General features: G+C 45.0%; 3 protein-coding genes across 7 annotated transcripts; 2 read left to right on the top strand and 1 right to left on the bottom strand.

The window, feature by feature from the left end:
- Nucleotides 1-1,437: 1,437 nt before the first annotated feature.
- On the top strand, nt 1,438-7,142 carry Tinf2 (TERF1 interacting nuclear factor 2). 5 transcript variants are annotated; one of them, XM_052191409.1, is made up of 10 exons: nt 1,438-1,874; nt 1,986-2,069; nt 2,204-2,293; nt 2,381-2,488; nt 2,574-2,670; nt 2,835-3,279; nt 3,386-3,444; nt 3,608-3,699; nt 6,047-6,129; nt 6,459-7,142. In XM_052191409.1, exons 1-10 carry the CDS (start codon nt 1,683-1,685, stop codon nt 6,541-6,543), a joined length of 1,335 nt encoding a protein of 444 aa, XP_052047369.1. In that variant the 5' UTR covers nt 1,438-1,682; the 3' UTR covers nt 6,544-7,142. The 5 variants fall into 5 exon arrangements, with proteins under 5 accessions (XP_052047369.1, XP_052047370.1, XP_052047372.1 ...); XM_052191410.1 differs by having other exon boundaries at nt 6,462-7,142; XM_052191412.1 differs by lacking the exon at nt 6,047-6,129 and having other exon boundaries at nt 6,462-7,142.
- Gmpr2 (guanosine monophosphate reductase 2) lies at nt 6,120-11,166 on the bottom strand. Its single transcript, XM_052191415.1, has 7 exons — nt 11,016-11,166; nt 10,541-10,636; nt 10,073-10,192; nt 7,991-8,074; nt 7,673-7,846; nt 6,498-6,579; nt 6,120-6,402 (listed from the first exon to the last, which is right to left on the bottom strand). The coding sequence occupies exons 2-7, from the start codon at nt 10,625-10,627 to the stop codon at nt 6,257-6,259; spliced, it is 693 nt and encodes a 230-aa protein (XP_052047375.1). The 5' UTR covers nt 10,628-10,636; nt 11,016-11,166; the 3' UTR covers nt 6,120-6,256.
- A 138-nt stretch (nt 11,167-11,304) lies between these two features.
- Nedd8 (NEDD8 ubiquitin like modifier) lies at nt 11,305-20,991 on the top strand. The gene is made up of 4 exons (XM_052191417.1): nt 11,305-11,592; nt 19,406-19,453; nt 19,752-19,834; nt 20,631-20,991. The coding sequence occupies exons 1-4, from the start codon at nt 11,575-11,577 to the stop codon at nt 20,725-20,727; spliced, it is 246 nt and encodes an 81-aa protein (XP_052047377.1). The 5' UTR covers nt 11,305-11,574; the 3' UTR covers nt 20,728-20,991.
- The last annotated feature ends 732 nt before the right edge of the window (nt 20,992-21,723 follow it).

Below are 21,723 nucleotides of genomic sequence, written 5' to 3' on the forward strand. Positions count from 1 at the left end.
ATCTCAAAAGAATTAAATGAATACATGATAACTTTAAAAAGGAAATTAATTTCTCAGCTTTAAAAGCAATGTATAACTAGATTGGACTTCCACCCAGAACCATACAAGCAACAAGGGAGTAAACTATTTACAATACTAAAAGCAGAAAAAAAGCCCATCCCATCTCATGCTGGAATTTAGAGGTGTGCACCACCATACTCAGTGAGACAATTCTTTAGAAAAAAAAAAAAATGAAGTGGGGCTGGAGAGATGGTTCAGCGGTTAAGGGCACTGACTGCTCTTCCAGAGGTCCCGAGTTCAAATCCCAGCAACCACATGGTGGCTCACAACAATCTGTAATGGGATCTGATGCCCTCTTCTGGTGTGTATGAAGAGAGTAATGGTGTACTCATATACATAAAATAAATAAATCTTTAAAAAAAGAAAAAGCCGGGCATTGGTGGCGCACGCCTTTAATTCCAGCACTTGGGAGGCAGAGGCAGGTGGATTTCTGAGTTCGAGGCCAGTCTGGTCTATAGAGTGAGCTCCAGGACAGCCAGGGCTATACAGAGAAACCCTGTCGCAAAAACACACACACACAGAAAGGAAGGAAGAAAGAAAGAAAGAAAGAAAGAAAGAAAGAAAGAAAGAAAGAAAGAAAGAAAGAAAGAAAGAAAGAAAGAAAGAAAGAAAGAAAGAAAGAAAGAAAGAAAGAAAGAAAGAAAGAAGAAAAAAATGAAAGTGATAGGTTAGAAATTCAGACAGGTATAAAAATGACAGAAAAACTATGAAGAAAATCAACTACAACTGTAACACCCAATGTAGTACTTTGGTAGTAAGTCTGGAAAGGCTCAGAAGACTGATCTGGAGAATGGAGGTGAAGTGTGAGCCTTGAGTCTGGGAATGGGAGAAACCATCCAAACAATGGGCAGGTTTCGTGAAATGCCTGCAAGGTGGCCAAGGCAGATAATTAATTAAAGCAACAAAGTAAGACTGTACATAGTGTGCCCGGTTCTGTCCTTAGGGACGGCAGTAAGAGATCAATTCACTAAAAGTAGTTAGTGCTCAAAAGAAACTTGGAAAAGGAAGCCTTAAATATTATAAACTACACGAAACAGCAAAGATGTGGCACCAAAAGAACCCTGGCTAGCCCTGGGAGATTTCAAAATGTATTTGTTTAGGCGCCGGGGAGTCAGGGCAGGAGGGCGGAGTTACCACCCAGCGCTGCTTGGTTTTTTGAAAGCGAGCGCCCTCTGCTGTTTGTCGAGAGGAATGACAGAATACTTCCTGGGAGCGGCTGGCGGCCCGGGAAGGGCTTGGCCGACGCTGATTCAGGCACCTAGGCACTTGCAGGCGTTTAGAAGTGACGTGAGCCGTACGGCACTTTCACAGTGAGGGGACCTCATGACGTCACAGCTCCCTTCTTGTCCTCTTCCGCGGTGGGAAGCCGCGCGCCCAGCCGGAAGTGACGTACCCTTGCGTTTCGCGCAGTGGCGGCATTTTAACTTTAGCGGTCTGGACAGGTTGACACACTTAAGTCACCGCCTGGGAGGAGACTGTGGGATTCCGGTGGCTCCCGAAACGGGCCCAGTCAGTCCTTCGAGCTTCCGGTGCAGATGAGAGAGCCGGAGCTCCGCCTACCGGAGCGTCCGGGAAGCCGGGGTTGAACGAAAGCGGCGCGCAGAAAAGGGCGCCCGCGGGCCATGGCCCCACCTCCGGGGCTGGGCCCCGCGTCGTTGCGGTTCGCTGCTGCGGCCAGCTGGCTGGTGGTCCGCCGTCGCCGCGTAGAGCACTACCCGAAAGTGGTGGAGTTTCTGCAGTCCCTGCGCGCCGCTGCCCCCGGCTTGGTTTGCTACCGGCACCATGAACGCCTGTGTATGGGCCTAAAGGCCAAGGTACTAGAAAGAGTGGGATCTAAAGGGGCGGGATGCGAGGACCTAAGGAAGGATGACTGGTTGGTTGGGATGAAGACCCGCTGGAAAAGGGTTCGTATTCTGACCGTGCAGGTGGTGGTGGAGCTAATCCTGCAGGAGCGACCCTGGGCCCAGGTCCTCAGTGCCCTGAATCATCACTTCCCAGAGTCCAGAACAGTAAGTATCATTGGCGTGAAGCTGTGAATGCTCTTGGACACACCAAACTCCGTAGGCGTGATGCTACCAAGTTGTCCCTGGGTCCTGGCGACACCTCCTCCCCTAGATTTTTCTGTCTTCAATATCCTCAACAGACAAAACAAGATAGGAAGCTTTGGGAGGCACAGCAGAATTTTTGCCTGCATGTGAAGCAGCTGTCAGAGGACCCGGCTTCCAGCCAGCAGGTGAGAATGCTTGGTTTGGAGGATGTTATGTGATTGTTTTTTTCTAAACTGTAAAATTCACCCGACCTGCTTCTTTTCCCCATACAGGAACTAGAACAAGATTATGGGGAACCCTTTCTGGTTGCCATGGAAAAGCTGTTGTTTGAATACTTGTGTCAGCTAGAAAAAGCACTACCTACAGTCAGAGCACAAGAGGTTGTTGAGACAAACACTTTAAGGGCGGAATGCTGGGGGGCTTTACTGGGAATTAGGATCTTCATGCCTGTCACCTTGCCTGCAGCTTCAGGACGCTCTGAGTTGGATCCAGCCTGGCTCACTCATCACATCTTCTCTTGCTTTGCACCAGTATGGTATGGACATGGGGTGGCCATTTCCAGGTAAGGGACTCACCCGAGATAAGTAGCGATTTGGAGGTCAGTGTTTAGCTTGACCAAACCTGAGTCAGCTGATCGGAAGTTATATGGGCCTGATAACACAAACCTGACTGAATTTTAATTTAACCTGGTTCTAATTTTATAAGGCATCTTATTTTATCCTCCAGAGATCACTACATCTGACTCGGAGAATCTGATCGAACTCATGGAAGAGAGCCTTCATCAGCAAGCAAATGGAGCACTCCACAATCCTCTGCCTAAAGTTAGGTGTGGCCCTCACCAGCCAGCCTCCCGGGAGCACCCAGAACATTTAGCTGGCAGCTGCTTTAATCTGGCCCCTTTGGGAAAGCGAAAGTTGCGATCACAGTGGACATCTGCAAAGGCATGCCCTAAAGAGCGGCCCACAGTCATGCTGTTCCCGTTTCGGAACATGGGCTTACCGGCCCAAGATGCAGCTAACCCAAAAAGCGGGGAACAGCATGGAATGGACACAGCAGGCCCTGTGGGACCAGAACCAGTCTGCACTGGGAAGTCTAAGACTCCATCTCAAACCGTGGGGAAAAGGGCATTAGAGGAGACCCCACCCGACTCACCAGCTGCAGAGCAAAAGGAGTAAGGATTTCTTCTCCTACCTTAGGAGTACATTCCCCACCTGCTTCCCTTCTTCACCCAACCTCTCCTTTGTCTTCACCCCACCTATTCCTTCTCTTCACCCCAGGAACGATGTGAACTGCACGGACCCTCACTCTTCACCACCTCCTAGAGTCAAGAAACCAGGTAAGCAGGTGGAGTCCTGGCTATCCTGGAACTCAGTATGTAGACCAGGCCGGCCTTGAACTCAGAGATCCCCCTGCCTCAGCCTCCAGAGTGCTGGGAGTAAAGGTGTGGGCCACCAAGCTAGGCAAAAACCGTTGTTTGAATTGTGGTTTCTTTCCTGCAGTGCTGTCCCCGGCCCCGTGTAGCTCTGTTATTACCATAGGGGACTTGGTTTTGGACTCTGATGAGGAAGAAAACAACCAGAAGGAAGGGAAGGTGAGTGGGATGAGCAGAAACTGAGCCAGAGGACGGGCAGAACAAGGCAGGGACCCATGGGGAGTATCCCGGTTATAGGAATCATGCTTTCTTCTCCATAGGAGTCTTTGAGAAACTATCAGAAGACGAAGTTTGACACCTATATCCCCATGTTCTGTGACTACATCCCATAGCACCCTGCCTAGTCCTTTCTGGCCACATAAACAGTTCCCACCCAGGGTCTCTGGAATGCCCTCTGCAGTCTGTCCATCTACACTGCAGCTCTGCATGCAGTTTAGTGGAGAAGAGGAGGAAGCCCAGACCCGAGTTGCCTGGCTCTATTGCTAAAAGCTTTGTAACACTTGAAAATTAAATCTTGATTTGTTTCACTGTCTTGATGGGAAGAAGGGGAATTAAGACTTGCATAGGTCTGTGTAGGTAATTCCTTAGAAACCTAACTGGCTTCTCTTAGAGCCGGTTGAGGCCCTTCTTGTATTTACTCTTTTGTATGGGTTCAGAATTATCTAGAAGGGTTGAGAGAGTCGTCCTGCTCTCTCCCAACAGCCGTCTCTGATGTCAGAATATACTTTGTAAATCTTCATGCTACCATGTTAGCGTGGGCTGGCATAGGTGCTTCCTGAGAACCTTGTTCTAGATCCCACTGGGTCAGGGGTAATCCTAGGAGGAGCACCAGCGTCTCTTTATTAAAGTATTTCAAGTATAGAAGTACCTCTAAGCTGGGCAGTGGTGGCGCACGCCTTTAATCCCAGCAGTTGGGAGGCAGAGGCAGGCGGATTTCTGAGTTCGAGGCCAGCCTGGTCTACAGAGTGAGTTCCAGGACAGCCAGGGCTACACAGAGAAACCCTGTCTCGAAAAACAAAAAACAAAAAAAAAGAAGTACCTCTAAGCTGTATAGACATTTGATCTCATTTAATGAGGCTGGTTAACATGATTCCAGCAGCCTTCCTTCTGCAGACCAGAGTCTGCCACTTCTGTGTAGATCAGCGTCTGTTTTCCTAATCTTCGGGGGCTGTCCCCGGGTTCTCATTTGTTGATCTCATGTCCTCTTCCTCGCCTCTCCCATAGTGCCCGTAGCATTGTGTGCGCAGCTAGAGAAGCATGGGTGAGGAGAGGAGCTCAGGCGAGTTAAGTAGCCCCGCCTCAGGCTGCCTGGGAGATGCACATCCTGTGGGAGGCTCCAGGGGCAGTGCTGCTGCCGCCTCAGGAAAGTAGACTTTGTGTGTCTACTGGGGATTGCTGAAGATTGGATTCACTTGCTGGGTGACTCGGATAAAAGTGGTTCTCCGGCTTAATTCCTTCAGTTTAGCAGCCCCTACATATGTGCATGTAGACCGGATGCCTCCTAGGATGTCACGAATAGTATGTTCCACATCGCCTTTAAAGGGAACTTCTACTATCTTTCCCTCTGAGGCCCTTGGAAAAACAAGAACTTTTATTACCTCCTCCTGCAGAATTCTTTAAGCCCAGTTACTCTTCCTGTCTCTAACATTTATGCCCCTTCACCGTTTCTCAAGAATGATACCTACATTTCCTAGAGTATGTTACATCTCCATAGAGTAACAGTCACCAAGAGCACTCAGGTGCTAGCCCTCCATACATACCTGTACTCAGCCACACCTCCTGAATATTTCTTCATGGCCATTTCAGAACTCATCCCATAGAAGAGCTTGTATTTCTTGCCATCTCTCTCAATGAGTTCACCACCTGATTCACTGTGCCCAGCCAGCATACCACCCAGCATCACAAAGTCAGCCCCTGCCCCTGCCAAAATCAAGATGTTGGAAAAGATGCATCTGGCCAAGGTACCCACATAGGCACTGTCAGAAACTGCTGGGAGTCTCCCTTCCTGCTGGGTCTGTTGGCATAGCTGATCCACAATTCCTTGAGCGTGCCTATACTCTGGCATCTGCTCCCCAGTAGGACTAACTTCCTCAAGATTTTTAAAGACCTAGAAGTACCCTGACTGGCTTCTGCTTTTCCAATCTTCTGGTAACTTCATTTTACAGTTCCCAGCTCAGTATGATTTTGGTTCTAAGACGATAGGTCTCCAATTTTTAAAGATTACCTTGGAAATAGAAAAATGAATATTTGTTAGTTCTGTTCCTCAGGGTAATTTGTAGATTAGTTATAGGGTTTGGCAATCCACATTGTCAGTCTGGGGCATGTCATAAATGGCCCTGGCTCACCCTGTGAGGGTTAAAAATCTCAGGATTTCCTCCATTGCTAGTCCCAGGTGACACTTTAGGTCAGGGTCACTGGTTTATATTATGAATCTAAAAGGCTTCTTCAGCTGTGCCTAGCTTGCCGTCTTGCCCTTAGACCTTCAGAGGTGATTTGTCTTCTACAGGATCTTCCTGCCGTGCCCTCCCAGTCTCCTTACCAAAAGCCTTTGCCACATCCCCAGGACAGCTGCAGCCTCCATCCTACAAAGTAAGGAATGCAGTGAGAGACAGCATAGATTTCTCAAGACTTCTCAACTGCCCATGTCAAGGTGGACTAGAACTCATGTCCTGACCAGGACTTCGCCAGAGCCCCACCCTGAAGAAAACAATGGCTGCTAGGCAGCCGCACGCCCTCCCCAGGTCTTGAGTCTTACTGAAATGATATGGCCTTTGAGGCCATGAGCAGCATCTGCACACTCCATCACTGCACTGAGCTGTGGATATCCCACTCCAGTTTTCTTCCGAGTTGTACAGACAGAGCCTGGGAAGAGTGACACATGTGAGAGTGAACTAACTGTCCTATGGCTTTGCCTCCAGCAGGGCAGAGGAAATGATGGCCCCAAGGAAGCAGCTTACCAGGACCAATTCCCACTTTGATGATGTCAGCCCCGGAGAGGATTAGCTCTTCTACCATCTCTCCTGTTACCACATTTCCTGCCTGGTACAATCAAAACAACATTATTAGGGTCAGTGGTGGAGAACAGCTTTTGTGTGCTCATATAATCCATGCCTCAATTGTGACCTCCCTATTACAGGCAGAGGGTTCCTAGAGCCCTCCTCCAGGACCTTCCACCAACTCCAAGGCCCTAGATTCCCACTCACCCTTCCTCCCGGGAACCCCATAAACAGATTTTTGATTTAGTGTGGAGGATAGAAGAAACAACACTGTCATTGAACTAGGGTAAAAACAGGCCCAGAATGACCGTTAAGGCCGCCAGGTGGGCAACAAGACATAAAGTGGCATCAGAGAGCAGTCAGTGAGTCAGAAACCCCACTCGGACCGACAGTAATGCCCTTTCACTAGCAGGTGACTACTGCCCGGTCCTGAAGCTCTCCACCTAGAAAAAAAAATGGAAAGATACTGGAATGTAGGTTAAAATATCCATCTGCCCAATAAATAGTCTTGACAGTGTGACATCACCCCCTTCAATGCTGTGAGGAAAATGAAGCCTTGGATTTTGTCTCTAATAAGCTTCTAAAAAATAAAAGTTTTATATGATACTTTTTGTTGTTAGTTTGAGACAGGATCTCGGGGCTGGTCTTGAACTGTTTCTATGCCCCAGGTACTGGGACTGTAGATTGGTATCAACATTAGGCTTTTACATAACACTTTCTATTGTGGTACGGGTCCACTTCAGTAGACAGACATAGGTACAACAGGTATGTGCAATGTGTAAACGTTCACCTGTTTTTAAGTCCTTGATTAACGAACTCTGAAACAGAAGTCAGAGATGTTGCACTGATCAATACCCATTTTAAACTTTGAACTATGACAGTAACATGTAGAGTAGAAATAGTGATGTAGCAGAGACCAAGTACTGATAACAAAATGAAATGTCAGGAAAGAGGGGACAAAAGTAACAGGTGTAAGATAATAATACTCATCCGAGTGTGGTGGTGCACGCCCTTGATCCTGGCCCTCCAGAGGCAGAGGCAGGCAGATCTCTGAGGTCAGACTGGTCTACAGAGAAAATTTAGGGCAGCTAGAGTGCAGAAGCCTTGTCTCAAAAAACCAAAAAGTAGAAACATACCATGATGGTGTGTTGGGGGAATCGCTTCCGTACATCCTTTACAAATTCAACAAAATGTTCAGAGTAGCCATTAGCCACATCCAGGCATATATATTTCACTTGGGGAATAACGTCCAGGATCTGTTCCAGCTGCTCAAAGTCAGCAGAGCCTGTGCCTGAGCTGGCAGCGAGATACTGTGGAGAAAACGCATCAGACAAAACTGTAGCATTGATTCAGAAATGAGGTAAGTGGCCAATAGGGATTAAAGGTGAGGGTTGATTTCCAAGAGTCAAGAAAAAGATTCCCAAGACTAATGTGCAGGGCAGGCCTAGAGTTACCTCAAGACAGTCAGGATTCTGGCTAGCAAACTCTTGCCACTGATGGACGCTGTAGTGCTTATGGATGGCAGTGAACAGGGAGAACTGAAGAGGAAAAAGAACCATCAAAAGGGCAGAAACATAGCTAGACTAGATATATCTTTATACTCCCTGGAGAGAATAGAATGAGGAAGTTGATGGTTGAGCTGACTACAACCACTATCAGTCCAACAAGCCCCAGTACAGCCTTTATTCTCATTAGCACTTGTCCAGTATTCCTACCAAAGTATGGTGGTTCGAGTTGGATTTCACCTACTAGCACATTCGTTGTTCATGACTTTTAAGAATAATAGGGACATGCCCTTGGTACAGTGAAACAAGTAACAGGGCTGGAAGAACTAAAGAGGCTAAATGGAGAGGGAGTTTTGTCTACACTCAGCTCTAAGGGGATCCAGTTCGCAATCTGTTTTTCTCTCTTTGGTTTACTTGGTGGCAGTCATCCAACAAGTCTAGATACACAGAGGGAAAGGCTTAAGACCAGTGGAACAACAAAATACTATTGCAACCATTCTCTCTTTTGCTGGAAAAGAACAGATTTTTCATGTTAGAAACATAAACATGCAAAGGCAAAGATCAATGTCATCTCTTAGGCAAATTCAAGAATGATTCCCAGGCAGTGGTGGCAAAAGCCTTTAATCCCAACACTTGGGAGGCAGAAGCAAGCAGATCTCTGAGTTCAAGGAGAGCCTGATCTACAAAGCAATGTTCCAGGACAGCCAAGATTATACAGAGAAACACTGTCTTAACTAAATAAATAAAACCTCTGACTCATGAAATTGCAAATATTTCAATACTCTGAGAAGACACCGCTGGCGCTTTTGCTTTCTGAGCATAAATGTGCAATCCCAAGAGTCAATAGTTGGTTGAAACTGCACAAATTTTACAAGGAAGTCATGTGTCAGCCAGTCACAGGGAGTTCTAGGCATAAAAGCTGGTATTCTGCTTTCTCAGTAAAAAAACTGTCACCATGTTCATAAACAAAAGCTATAGGTGGTCAGTAGGTCTTGGAGATATGTTGGCTTAATAAGTTCACCTAATACATACAAACCCTAAGAAAAACTTTGCTTGTGTCTAATCTTTTTTATCATTATTGAGACTTGGCTATTCTAAAATTTGATTTCTGTAGTACTTGTCTACAGTATTGAAATTCAGTCCTCAGTAAGGTTCATGGATTACATACAGCATGTCTTTTAACAGATTTGCCAATTCCCCAAATCCACTTGTCAGAGAAGGCAGTCAAGAGATAACAGCCAGAACCCTGAAGAATTAGTAAATGCTAACAGGAATAAAGTAATAAAACTCCATAATTATCAGTCTCAGAGAAAGTACAACAAACATTCTACAAAAACAGAAAAAAACAAGGTCTTTAAGGCTAACAACCACAAACAAAAACAGAACCCAATCAACTAAGGCTACATGGATTAACTAGCAAAGCACGTTATGTTCTCAAAAGCGCCCAGGCAACTATCTACCTTCTCAGCTACATGCATAGAGGCAAGTGATATTACTGTCAGGAGCAGTGTCTTCCATATTCAAAGGGGACAATCTGTATTTAAGAACAAAACTTCCATTTGGGATAGATCTCAGAAACTCCCAGGAACCTAGAAGAACCTCAAAGAAGTAAAAATAATTAAAAGAATAGCAAGCATACAAGAAAAACTAATAAACTCCTTTTCTCTATGATATCCAAGGTAGAAAAATTTAAACACTCAAAAACAGTATTTAATTCCTGGACTAAACTGACTGATTAATGTTCAAACGACTGATTAAAGAAACAGATGTGATTGGGTTGACCTGGGTGGGCACTGGAAGAATTTGGTAAAGTATATAACTTATGGGAGGTTATAAATAAAAAAAGATGAAACATCTAATTTTGAGTCTCACTAGTTCAGACAGATCTTTGAACTGCTCGAACTATTCTTAGTAGTGGAAAAAAATAGTAAGCCTAACATTCTGTTAATTGCCAGAAACTGAGAATAGAAATGCAATTCCTCTGTAGCCAACTGGGAAAAAAATTGGTAAGATGCATAAGGTTTATCTCACCTTGGAGAGAACCTTAGCCATTTCAAAAGTACCCACGGTATCCATATTGGCAGCAATGATGGGGATGCCACTGTACATCTGCTTTGAGTTCCGGAATGAAAATGATCTTGTGAGATCTACCTGTAGACATTAACAGGTTATTAGACATTTCATTCATTCAGAGGATATGGTTCATATTTGAACCCGACAGCTTTCTTTTTTTTTTTTTAATTTATTTATTTTATGCATATGTAGCTGTCTTCAGACACCCCAGCAGAGGGCATCAGATCCCATTACAGATGGTTGTGAGCCACCATGTGGTTGCTGGGATTTGAACTCAGGACCTCTGGAAGAGCAGTTGGTGTTTTAGCCTCCGAGCCATCTCTCCAGCTCCCCCAACAGCTTTCTTAATCCTGGTTTATTAGAAGCTTGAGGTCAAAAAACAAAAAAGAAAAAGAAAGAAGAAAACAAGGAAGACAACTGGCTCACCTCACTTCGAGACTTAAGAGTGCTGCGTTTGGGCCTCAACAGTACATCCTTGAAGTCAAGTTTCACATCATTGTCAATATGAGGCATGATGCAGGGCTGGAGTTAGATTTAAAAAAAAAAAATGTGGCTGTAAGACTAGGAAGTAACAAAGTTCTGAACCAAGTTCCCCGTGAGCCTCAAAGTCTTGATGACGCTAAGACAAGAATCACCTCTCAGGCTTAAACTGTAAAGTCAGATCAGGGTGTGGTCTTTGAAGTCTCTCTGGGACCACCTTTTGTCTGGATTACCATAATGTTTCAATGCCAGGTATGATTTTTAGAGAGAACTGGAAAGAGAGTAGGATCTCGGAAGGTGCTTCCTTACCTGGTTAATCTCCCTTTTCCCGCCCCTGTAAAGGGCAATTCAGAGTAAGAGGCTGACTTAGTAACGGAGGAGAAAAGAGATTTTAACCAGTTTCCGGCATAGCGGTACTCACTTCCTGTTGCTTTGACTCAGGTGGCAGTTGACCAAAGATTCTTTTGCTTAGCAACTAGCCGCGTGCAGCCTCGAAGAGCCTTCAGGCAACTCGAACAAGTTCCGCTAGTTGCAAACCCTACTACCCAAGGAATTCTAGCTTCGGGCGCTGTGCAAGGCCTTCTGGGTAACAGAGTCCACACACTGAGACTGCCGTTGAGTGCGAGAGGCAGGAGGACTACAACTCCTATGATGCAAAGGACGGAGCTGCCTCTAGGCATGATGGGAAAAGTAGTTTGTTCAGTTCCAGCTCGCAGTTTGCTGGGCACGCGCGGGGTCTCAGGACGTCGTCTGGCTGTCTCTAAGCCGGCTTGCTTTTCTCTTTACCACCCCACTGACCCAAAATACGAGGGCATTCCTGAGCGTTTCGGGAACCGAGTTGAAAGAGGAGAGGGTGGGTCCGGAGAGTGACCCGGAAGCAGAAGTGTTCCTCGCCGAGGAGTGCTGGGAAGCGGCAGCGGCAGCGACCACAGCGGGAGAAGCAGCACTCTAGTCGCGTGCAGCCCCAACCTGGGAGGAAGATGCTAATTAAAGTGAAGGTGGGAGCGTTTCCAGACTTAACAAGACTCTGTAGTGCTGGGTTAGCCGCTGTGCCTTAGGGGAGGGACGGGAAGGAAAACCGTGCCTTTCCTGAACTTGGAGGGCTGACACCCTCGGGGCCCTGCGCGAGGCTTGATGGGAACTAGGGGGACCCCGGGAGGCTTTGCGCTCTGGAGGCCGGTCTAACCTGAAGACCTCGGGTGTTTGATTCTCCTACTTCCTTTCCAGGTCTGTGTTCTGACTTAGAAGGAGGCAGGATTTGTCCTAGTCTCACTGTATTCAAGCCCTTGCAGTCAGAGAGAAGGCCTGGCAGCAGCTTGGCTTCTCACTCCAGAATTTTTGGGGAAAGCTTTGTCCCCTAATCTTCATGCCTAGATTGTGTTCTTCCCTCAGGCCCTAACATCGGCTCCCTCCAAACATAGCACCGAAGCATTAGTCGGATGAAAGTGAGGGCCTTTCGGTAGCTAGACTATGAGCCGAGGTTAGTGTCTCTCTCGTCTTTCAGTAGCTAAGCTAGAAGTGTGACCACTTGGCACCTTCCTGTCGGAACTAGACACCTCACTTCTGGTTCTTGATACTTAAATCTTCAGTTTTAAACCCTTATCAGGCCATTCTGCTGTTTTTACCTTTGTACATTTAGACAGAGACACAAAAATAATAGTGAGGAGACCTGGCATTAATCTGACCTTTTCATTGCTGTATAAGTCTGTCTTCAGTTACTGGATACGTCAGCTGTTAGCCTTTTTTTTTTTTTTTTCTTCAGTCCTTCCAGAACATTTAAAGAATGGAATCAGAGGGCAGGTTGATGATGACTGTTTTTCAGACACAGGTTATATTGAGTTAGCAATAGGTCTTTGCTTCTTAACTACCATTTTGTTTATTGTTTTGAATGTATACAACACTGTTCTGGGTAGACTTCGCAGACGGAACCATAAGAATGGTAGAACCTCCCCGTTCAGCAGATCTGTAATGGTGCTGGATTACTTGGATTTTTGAACCAGCCTCTGTAGCCCAGGCTGCTCTCAAGTGTGTGGAGATCTACCTGTGTTCGCCCTCTAATTGCTAAGACAAGCTGATGGCAGTACACACCACCCCCACCGTCACCCACAACCCCCTCCCCCTCCACAGTTCACAGGCCTCCTTGTGAACCTCCAGAGGCTAGGATTATAGGCAGACATCATCTTAGTATTTGCCACACCTGTTTTGCAACACCTATTTTTTTAAATCAAATTTTTATTATGTGCACGTGTGTGTGTGTGTGTGTGTGTGTGTGTGTGTGTGTGTGTGTGTGTGTACTTTCCGAGCTTGTATGTCTTTGCACCTGTTTGCCTGGTGCCCTCGGAGACCACTGGATTCCCTGGAACTGAAGTTAAAGGTAGTTGTGAACCACCTTGTGAGTTCTGGGAACCAATTCCAGCTCATTTGAAAGAGTGTTCTTAAGCACTAAAGCATCTCTTTAGCCCCACTTCTGCCCAGTATTAATCCCTTTGTCCAGCTCTTTCTTGCATATGTATGTTCTTTGAAGATTATTATTGTTGTTGTTGTTGTTTTACAGCTGCCTCTCTGTATTACTGATTTTTTTGCCTATCTGTACTTTCTTCACAAATAAGTCCTTCCTGGCTTTGTTTTGTTTGGAATGGGGTAGGGCATTGTGTATGCTAATTACCAGCTTAAACCATTTCTAAATGAAATGTAGCATCCTCTATCATAAGTCACCTTCTCATTACCTAATCAAGGGTTAATCCTGCTGGACTTCCAGGTATTTGGAGCACAATTTTTTTTTAAAGATTTATTTGTTATGTATATAGTGTTCTGCCTGCACATATGCCTGCAGGGGAGAAGGGGGCACTGGATCTCATCACAGACTGTTATGAGCCACCATGTGGTTGTTGGTTGCTGGGAATTGAACTCAGGACCTCTGGAAGAGCAGCCAGTGCTCTTAACCACAGAGGCATCTGTAGCCCTCTTCCTTTTTTTTTTTCCATAAATATCTTGGAGTGAAATTACTGGGTCATGTAGCTGTTATATATAACTGTCAACTTGTTTTCCAGGGAGTCTACCAAGTAGCTGGAATGCATCAGCTTTCCACTTGCTTTATTACATAGTGAGACCTTGTCTCAAAACAGCAAACAAAAACCTCCAATCCAAAACGTGTAGGTCTTTCATCACCACAGTATGATAACTTTGCATCAAGAATATCTCTCGGAAACATGTGGTAGTGCATGCCTTTAACCCCAATACTCGGGAAGTAGAGGCAGGCAGATCTCTTGAGTTCCAGGCCAGCCTTGTCAAAAAATGGAGTTTCAAGATGACCAGGAATGTTATACAGAGAAACCCTGTTTCAAAAAACAAAACAAAAACAAAGAATACCTTTTAGGTCTGGAAAGACAGCTCCATGAGGAAGAGCACGTGGCCTGTGAGCATGGGATCCCCAGCACCCAGGAAGAGGCCTGGCTGCTCACACCAGGACAGTATTGAGACTGGTTCAAAATATGTGTGTAGGCAGACATTTTTTGCAACCTACCTTTAATAAGGGCTCAACCTCTCCTCTAGCCCACCACCTAGCAGAAGTAGTGGAAGAGAAAAGTTATTAAGATATGGGGGAAGCGGACCTGTTCAGCAATAGTTCTTGGGGGTGAGCTCGGTCTTCTTGGCCAGCAGTTCAGTCCTGTACTAAACACCATATACGATTCAGCAGCTGCAGAACAGTCCTCTGGACACCAGGCAGGAAATGGCAGCTCTAGACCAGTCCTTTCAGCAATCAGACATCAGGCATGACCAGCAACTGTAGTTCAATCCTGAAGAAACGGCCAGGCTCACCAACCAGCCTGAGGCAAGGCTGTACAAGCGAACCTCCCTCGAGAGCAGTTTTTTGGCGAGCTTCTCTCACTGGCGGTGTTATCACAAGTTGAACTCAACAACACTATGAAAGGCGAACCAATACATATGTGTGTCGTTAGGTAGAGCAAACCAAACCAATGCTCGGTGCTGTCTGTGGGGTCATTACACACCTTCATCAAGCAACCTTTCACCTGTGTCTGTGTCAGGATAATAGTGTTTCATTTGTTTGCTTTAGCAAGATGTATGCCTTTCACCTGTATGCCCTAGTAAAACATCATTTGACGTAACTTTCCAATGAAACTAGTAATTTCCATTTCATATGTGTTATTATGTGATTTTAATAACGCGTGCGTGCGTGCGTGCGTGCGTGTGTGCGTGTGTGTGTGTGTGTGTGTGTGTGTGTGTGTGTGTGTGTGTGTGTTGGGGGAGGGGTAAAAGCAAGAAAAATCAATTCAAGGTTGGCTGTACATTGTAGACCAGACTTTTCTACTTTTCTTCTCTACTCTTTTCCATTTCTTTCAGACCTGGCCAGGCTTTCTCGGCCCTCTTGCTTGTCTCTCATTCTCTCTGTCTGTACTCCACTGCTCCTTGTGCGGGGCGGCTGTCCCACACAAACGACACGGGATTCCTTCTCTGTATTCCTCCCTCACACGACTGCTGATGTTACAGCTTGCCTGCCCTGGGGTTTTTCATTTAAACTCCGGTAAAATTATCCTTAAATTAAAAAAAAAAAAGTTCAGATCATCCTTGGCTACATAGCCTAGAATACATCGTCTTTAAGAAAAAGCAAAATCCTGTATTATTCATTCATAGACCAATATCATCTCAAATTATCATCTCATGGACATTGTTATATGTAAACCTCCTCCATCCTGGTTTTTGAAACAAAGCCTAGAAAGTATAGCATATGTTTGTTTGTGAAAGAGTTGCCACACTGAGCATGCCAAGCTCCTTTCTCAGGAGTCCAGGGCTAGCCTGAGCTACATAAAGAATTCAGGTCTTATCTCAAAAAAACAAAATTAAATGGCTTCTTACTATCACCAAATAACCCAATGTTTATTTGGTTTATTTGGCTTTCATGGTTTTTTATTTTTTAAAATATACTTCACTTTCTTCTTCGTTTCTAATCAGTTGGTCGTTAGATGACAGGATAGAGTATTCTTTATCTCCATTATTTCACTGGAAGCTATAAAATGAAGTCACTAATTCTGTTGCTTCATAGAACAGCAAGAATGTTTGAGTTGTTTCCAAAATAGTAGCAGTTAATATGTGCACTGACACGTGATTAGTGAAGCCGAGGGATTTAAAGCGAACTTGTATTGAATTTTAATTAATTTAAGTTTAAAAGTGAGCTGGGTAGCCAAGTCTGATAGTGTGCAGGTCTGTAACCCTAATTCCTCAGGAGCCTGAGTTCAGGCACAGTGTGAGTTGACAGCCAACCTATACAACTTAGAACCTCCAAAAAAGAGTTAGTGAGGTGGCTTAGTGGTTTAAAGCAGTGTAGTCGGCCTAGCAACCATGTGGCAGCCCACAACCATCCATAACTCAGCTTCCAAGGGACCCGGCACCCTTTCTGACCTCCACACGCACCAGACATTTACTAGGTCTATTTACATACAGTGAGGCAAAGCACTCACACACAAAAATAAATAGTTTTTCCAGCACTCAGAAGGCAGAGGCAGGAGTTTGAGGCCAGACAGGGCCACATAGTGAGACACTGTCTCAATAAACAAACCCACCTTTAGGGGTGTAGCATGGTGACACCCCACCTAAAACATGTTTTAGGGGTGCAGAAGAAGCCTAAGGATACAGCTCAGTGACATCCCACCTAACGGGCAGGGGCAGGGGGTGGGGTGAGCAGGAAGAGAGGGAAGAGAAAAAGAGAAGAACCTGCAAGGTGGGGCTCAAACCTTGAGACTCAGCTCTCCGGGAAGCTGGAACAGGAGAATCATCTGAGCAGCACAGCAAGGGCGTGTCTCAAAAGTAGGAGGTGGGGGGGCTTTATTTAAAATAAATACTTAAAGCTCAGCTGGTGGCGAGGTACTCTAGACACAAGCCAGCAGATCTCTGTAAGGGCAGCCTGCCCTGTGAGCTTTGGCTGGTCTGGGCTACACAGTGAGGCCTGGTGTGAAAACAGCCACAAAGTCCACTGCACCTTCCCTTCAGCCCACTCCCACTTCTGAGCAAGATCTTTCTCTGTATGTCAGCATCAAGATATCGATGCATAATTATACATTCTTTAAATAACTGCATACCATGATCTAATGAGGTGGCTCAGTGGGTGAAGGCACATAACTAGAGAAGTGTAATGAAATATGAGAATTGCATTGTTACTACACACTAGTACATAAGATAATCTGTATTTCCCTTTTTATTTTGTGGGGGGGTGGTAGATATGTGTGGCCGCACATGCCACAGCAGATACATGGAGTCAGAGGACAACTTTGTGGGGTTGGACTCACTTTCCACATTTACATGAGTTCAATTAACTTTTTCTAAGTTAATGACCTAGACATGAAATTCTGTGGTTGAAAGGTCTTTGCATTTGAAGTATTAAGATAAATAAAGCAAAAATGATTAAGACAAGATCTCATCTCAGACTAGCCTTGACCTATGTATAGCTAAGGATGGGCTTGAACTTCTTTAAAGGTTATTATCTATTTTATGCATATGAGTACACTGTAGCTGTCTTCAAACACACCAAAAGAGGGCATCAGATTTCATTACAGATGGTGAGCCACCATGTGGTTGCTGGGAATTGAACTCAAGACCTCTGGAAAAGCAGTCATTGCTCTTAACCTCTGAGCCATCTCTCCAGCCCAATCTTGAACTTCTTATCTTCCTGTCTCTACCTCCCGAGTGCTAGGATTACAGGCATGCACTGCTGCACCCAGTTTGTACAGTTTGTTATGGAGCCCAGGGGGATGACCTGGGCAAGTACTGGAACTACATGCCTAACCCTAATTTTGTGTTTTTGAGATAGGATCGTACTATGTGTCCCAGGCTAGTACCTGGGAGTGCTGGGATAATAGATTGCTCTTTCAAAAGAGTTCTGATTCTTAGCACCCATGTGGCAGCTCATAATCTTTAATAGCAGTTCCAGGGGATCTGATGCTTTCTGGGCTCCATAGACACTGAATGCATGTAGTGCACAAACATTGCAGGTATAACACCTAAACACATAAAATAAAAATAAAGGTTTACAAAATAAAATCAGCTGTCATAGAATGCACCTATAATCATAATGCTTAGAAGGTGGAAACAGAAGGATGTCAGATTTGAAACTAGCCTGGACTATATAGTGAGACCTCGTCTCAGAATAAAACAAAACAAAAAAATAAGTGGTATTGGTGTTAATGACATTAACAGATAAAGGCATATACATTGGAAGTACTTAATCACATTTATGTACTGTGTATATATAATTGCATGTCTGTATGGACATGTAAAGGTCAGAAGACAGCCATGCAGAAATTGGTGGTGTCTCTGACCATGTGGACCTATAAGTTGAAGGAGGGTGATTGGGTGTGGCAGCAAGTGCCTCCACTCATTGAACCAACTTGGGGAAATCATATATTAAAAATACTTGAAGTTCGAATGAAGAAGTGAGGGTATTGAAGAAAATGGGGGGGGGGTGCCTAAACTAGTCCAAGTGTGTTTGTGGTCAGGATTACCGCAGGCCCTTCAGATCTGTCTGAAAGAGCAAATACAAAAGCCACCAGCACACTTGAAAGCACAGCAGTTAGAGGAGGCGGAGACAGGAGGATTCCAAGGCCAGATTGGAATACATGGTGTGTTCCAGGACAGTTAGGCTGCCTCGGCAAAGCAATACAGAAGATGATGGATGGATTAGAGATTGTATGAATCATAGGTTTATAGTTTGTACACAAATGTATTTGTTTATCTAGTTTTAGCCTGTGGAAATCAAGCAATTTGAGTTGTAGTTTAGGATTTAGATAGAATTCTGGGATACATAGGAAAGAATATAATGTTCAACTCTAGCATTTCAAAAAATCTAGTTGGTGGTGATTTGTTGTGCTTTTGAGAATTCTTTGCATTATGCAAATGTGATCTGTGTACTGGAATAAAGTCCTTACACAAAGATTGCTAACTTGTCATTAGTTCGTTGCATCTCAGCCAAAGAATTCCTGGTATTGTTGCTGACTTGGTGGGAGGGTGTCTTGTGGCATTAGGGGATCAAATGGCTCACAGAATGCTGTCTTCCTCACTGCCTGACGACATGGGCTATGGCACTGCTTTTTGATTATCCAAGGTAATATTGCTGAGAGTATACATCTCCCAGCAGAGAGAACCCCAGAGACCAAGATAAAATGTTACACTTAGAACATGTCTTGCATTTGGGAAGCAGAGGCAGGCGGATTTATAAGTTCAAGGCCAGCCTGGTCTACAGAGTGAGTTCCAGGACAGCCAGGGCTACACAGAGAAACCCTGTTTGGGGGGGGGGGGGCACAAGAACATGTCTTGCCAGGTAGTGGTGGTGCACACCTTTAATCCCAGCACTTAGAAGGCAAAGACAGGTATAACCTCTGATTTAAAGAACAGCCAGGGCTACACAGAGAAACCCTGTCTCAAAAAAAAAAAATATGTCTTTTCTATTTTTGTGAAAAAGTAACATGATAAAAGAACATATTTAATTGTGACTTACAGTTTCAGACGGTAAGTCCAATACTGTCATGGCAGGGAGCATGGCCTGGTAGGCGTGCTGGAGCAGAAGCTAAGAGCTCACACCTCAGTCTATAAGCATGAGGCAGAGAGAGAACATGGCTTGGGCTTTTGAAACCTCAAAGCCTGCCCCCAGTGACATACCTCCAGCAAGACCACACCTCTAAGGCTTCCCAGTTCCACCAACTGTGCATCACGTAGTCAAACAAGAGTCTATTCCATTCCGTCCACCAGAGAAAGCAAATTGGTATCTGGCTGTGGGACTTATGACATCTTTGCCTGTTTTAGACGCTGACTGGAAAGGAGATTGAGATCGACATTGAACCCACAGACAAGGTGAGGTCTACTCAGGTGTCTTTCCCCTTTGCTCTGTTTCTTTGCTTGTGCTTATGACCTTGGTCCCTTTGTTTTCAGGTTGTCTGTACAGCCTTTGTTCTTAGCATTGGTTGGTTGGTTGGTTTATTTATTTTGGTTTTCCAAAACAGAGTTTCTCTCTGTGTACCCCTGGCTGTCCTGGAACTCAGGCTGGCCTTGAACTCATAGAGATCAGCCTGTCTCTACCTCCCAAGTGCTGGGACTAAAGGCTAGAATTTGTATAATTCTGAGCGGCCTCTGACAACATGTTTCTCCAAAGGTGGAGCGAATCAAGGAGCGTGTGGAAGAAAAAGAAGGAATTCCCCCCCAACAGCAGCGGCTCATCTACAGTGGCAAACAGATGTAAGCTCGGGTGGAAAGCGGGGATAGGTGTCTTATGTGAGGATGAATACAGGGGAAGGTGACGGGTTATAGGCTCATCAGGCCTGCACTCCCTCAGTGTGTCCCTGCTTTCAGCTCTTTGGCAATCTGATGAAGCACATGGAGTCTTCTCAGAATATAAGAGAAGGCATAGAATAGTCCAGACAGAGTAAAATAGATTAAATTATAAACTATTGAGACAGTTAACAAACTACTAAAACAAATTTGTAGAATGGTAATATATGTGCTTTATTTATATGCTTTTAAATTTATTATGTTCAGTTATGTATGTATTTATAGGTATGTACGCTTGAGTACGTGTGCCCTTGGATTTCAGAACTGTCAGATCCCCCAGGAACTTTAGTTAAATGAGATTCTGAGCCTCCTGAAGTGGGTCCTGGGATCTGAACTCAGCTCCTCTGCAAGAGGATCAGTTTAAGCCTTTAATCTCTGAGCCATCTTTCAAGCCCTCTTTATTAATAGCTTATTGTAAGGTCTAATGATTAGTCTGATAACTGCTTTTTTCCTTGTTTTTACGTTTTCAAGATACTTGCAAACAGTCATAATATAAAGAAAGCCTAATTTCTATTGCATAAGTTACCACATTGTTAACACTGTGGGTCTCTTTGTCTATATTCAAAATTAAATGCTAATTACCCTTAGAGGTTAGTAAAAGAATATTTTTCTCATACAGTTTCACAGGCCTCTCAGATCCACCAAACCCAGGTTACAAATGCCCTTTTTAGATGGTGTTTCTAATGCTTTTTCTTCCCTGTAGGAATGATGAGAAGACAGCAGCTGATTACAAGATCCTAGGCGGCTCCGTCCTCCACCTGGTGCTGGCTCTCAGAGGAGGAGGTGGTCCTGGGCAGTGAAGAAACCTGCTTCCATTTACCTCCTTGCCCTGCCGCTCACAATGTGGCATCGCATAGCCTCTCACTCTCTGGGACACCAGAGCCACTGCCCCCTCCCTTGGATGCCCAATCTTGTGTGTCTACTGGTGGGAGAATGTGAGGGCCCCAGGGTGCAGTGTTCCTGGCCCACATGGCCCTTGCTGGCTATTGGGTTTTAGTTTGCAGTCCTGTGTGCTTCCCTCTCTTATGGCTATATCCTTGATTGTCAATAAAATATTTCCGGGCCTTCTGGACTCTTTCTTCTTGACACAAATGACAGAAATCAAAGTAACCAGTGGAAGTAGGACAGTGGAAAAATGCTGCCCTTAGATTTGTTTAGAGAAGGTGTGGGTGGGGTGGGGTGGGAGGTGTCTTAACTTTACCCAGCTGGCCTAGAACTGTGTAGATGGACTATATAGACAGGCCCCATTCACTTGGATCTGTCTGCTGGGATGAAAGGTGTGTTTTCACCTTTTTTTTTTTTTTTTTTTGAAAATAATATTTTTATTTTGAAACAGGTTTTTGATAGGTATCCCAGGCTGGTCCTGAACTTTTGATTTTTTTTTAATTTATTTATTTGAGACAGAGTCTATACAGCTTTAGCTGTCCTGGAACTCAGTGTGTATACCAAGCTGGCCTTAAACTCAGAGATCTGCCTCTGCCTCCTGAGCATTGGGGTTAAGGAGAAGGCCACCACACCCTTGAATTTTAGTCCTCTCTCCTTTGCCTACCTAGTAGGTGAGGTAACAGGCATGACCCACCATCTGGCTTAGCTTTTCAACTGAAAAATATTTTACTCCATTATCCCAAATGGTTCTGGATGAGTTGTCTCCCCTGCACAGATGGGCACACTGAGCCCAGAGGAATTATTTCTTCAAAGTTCTGAAAGTCAGTTTGTCCAGCTTCTGCACTCCACCTGAGAAACAAGCTCAGCTAGTGCTTGTTCCTCACCCCTCAGAGGATCATTAACAGGGAGCA

The sequence above is a fragment of the Apodemus sylvaticus genome, chromosome 8 (assembly GCF_947179515.1).
Source record: "Apodemus sylvaticus chromosome 8, mApoSyl1.1, whole genome shotgun sequence".
Lineage (NCBI taxonomy): Eukaryota > Metazoa > Chordata > Mammalia > Rodentia > Muridae > Apodemus > Apodemus sylvaticus.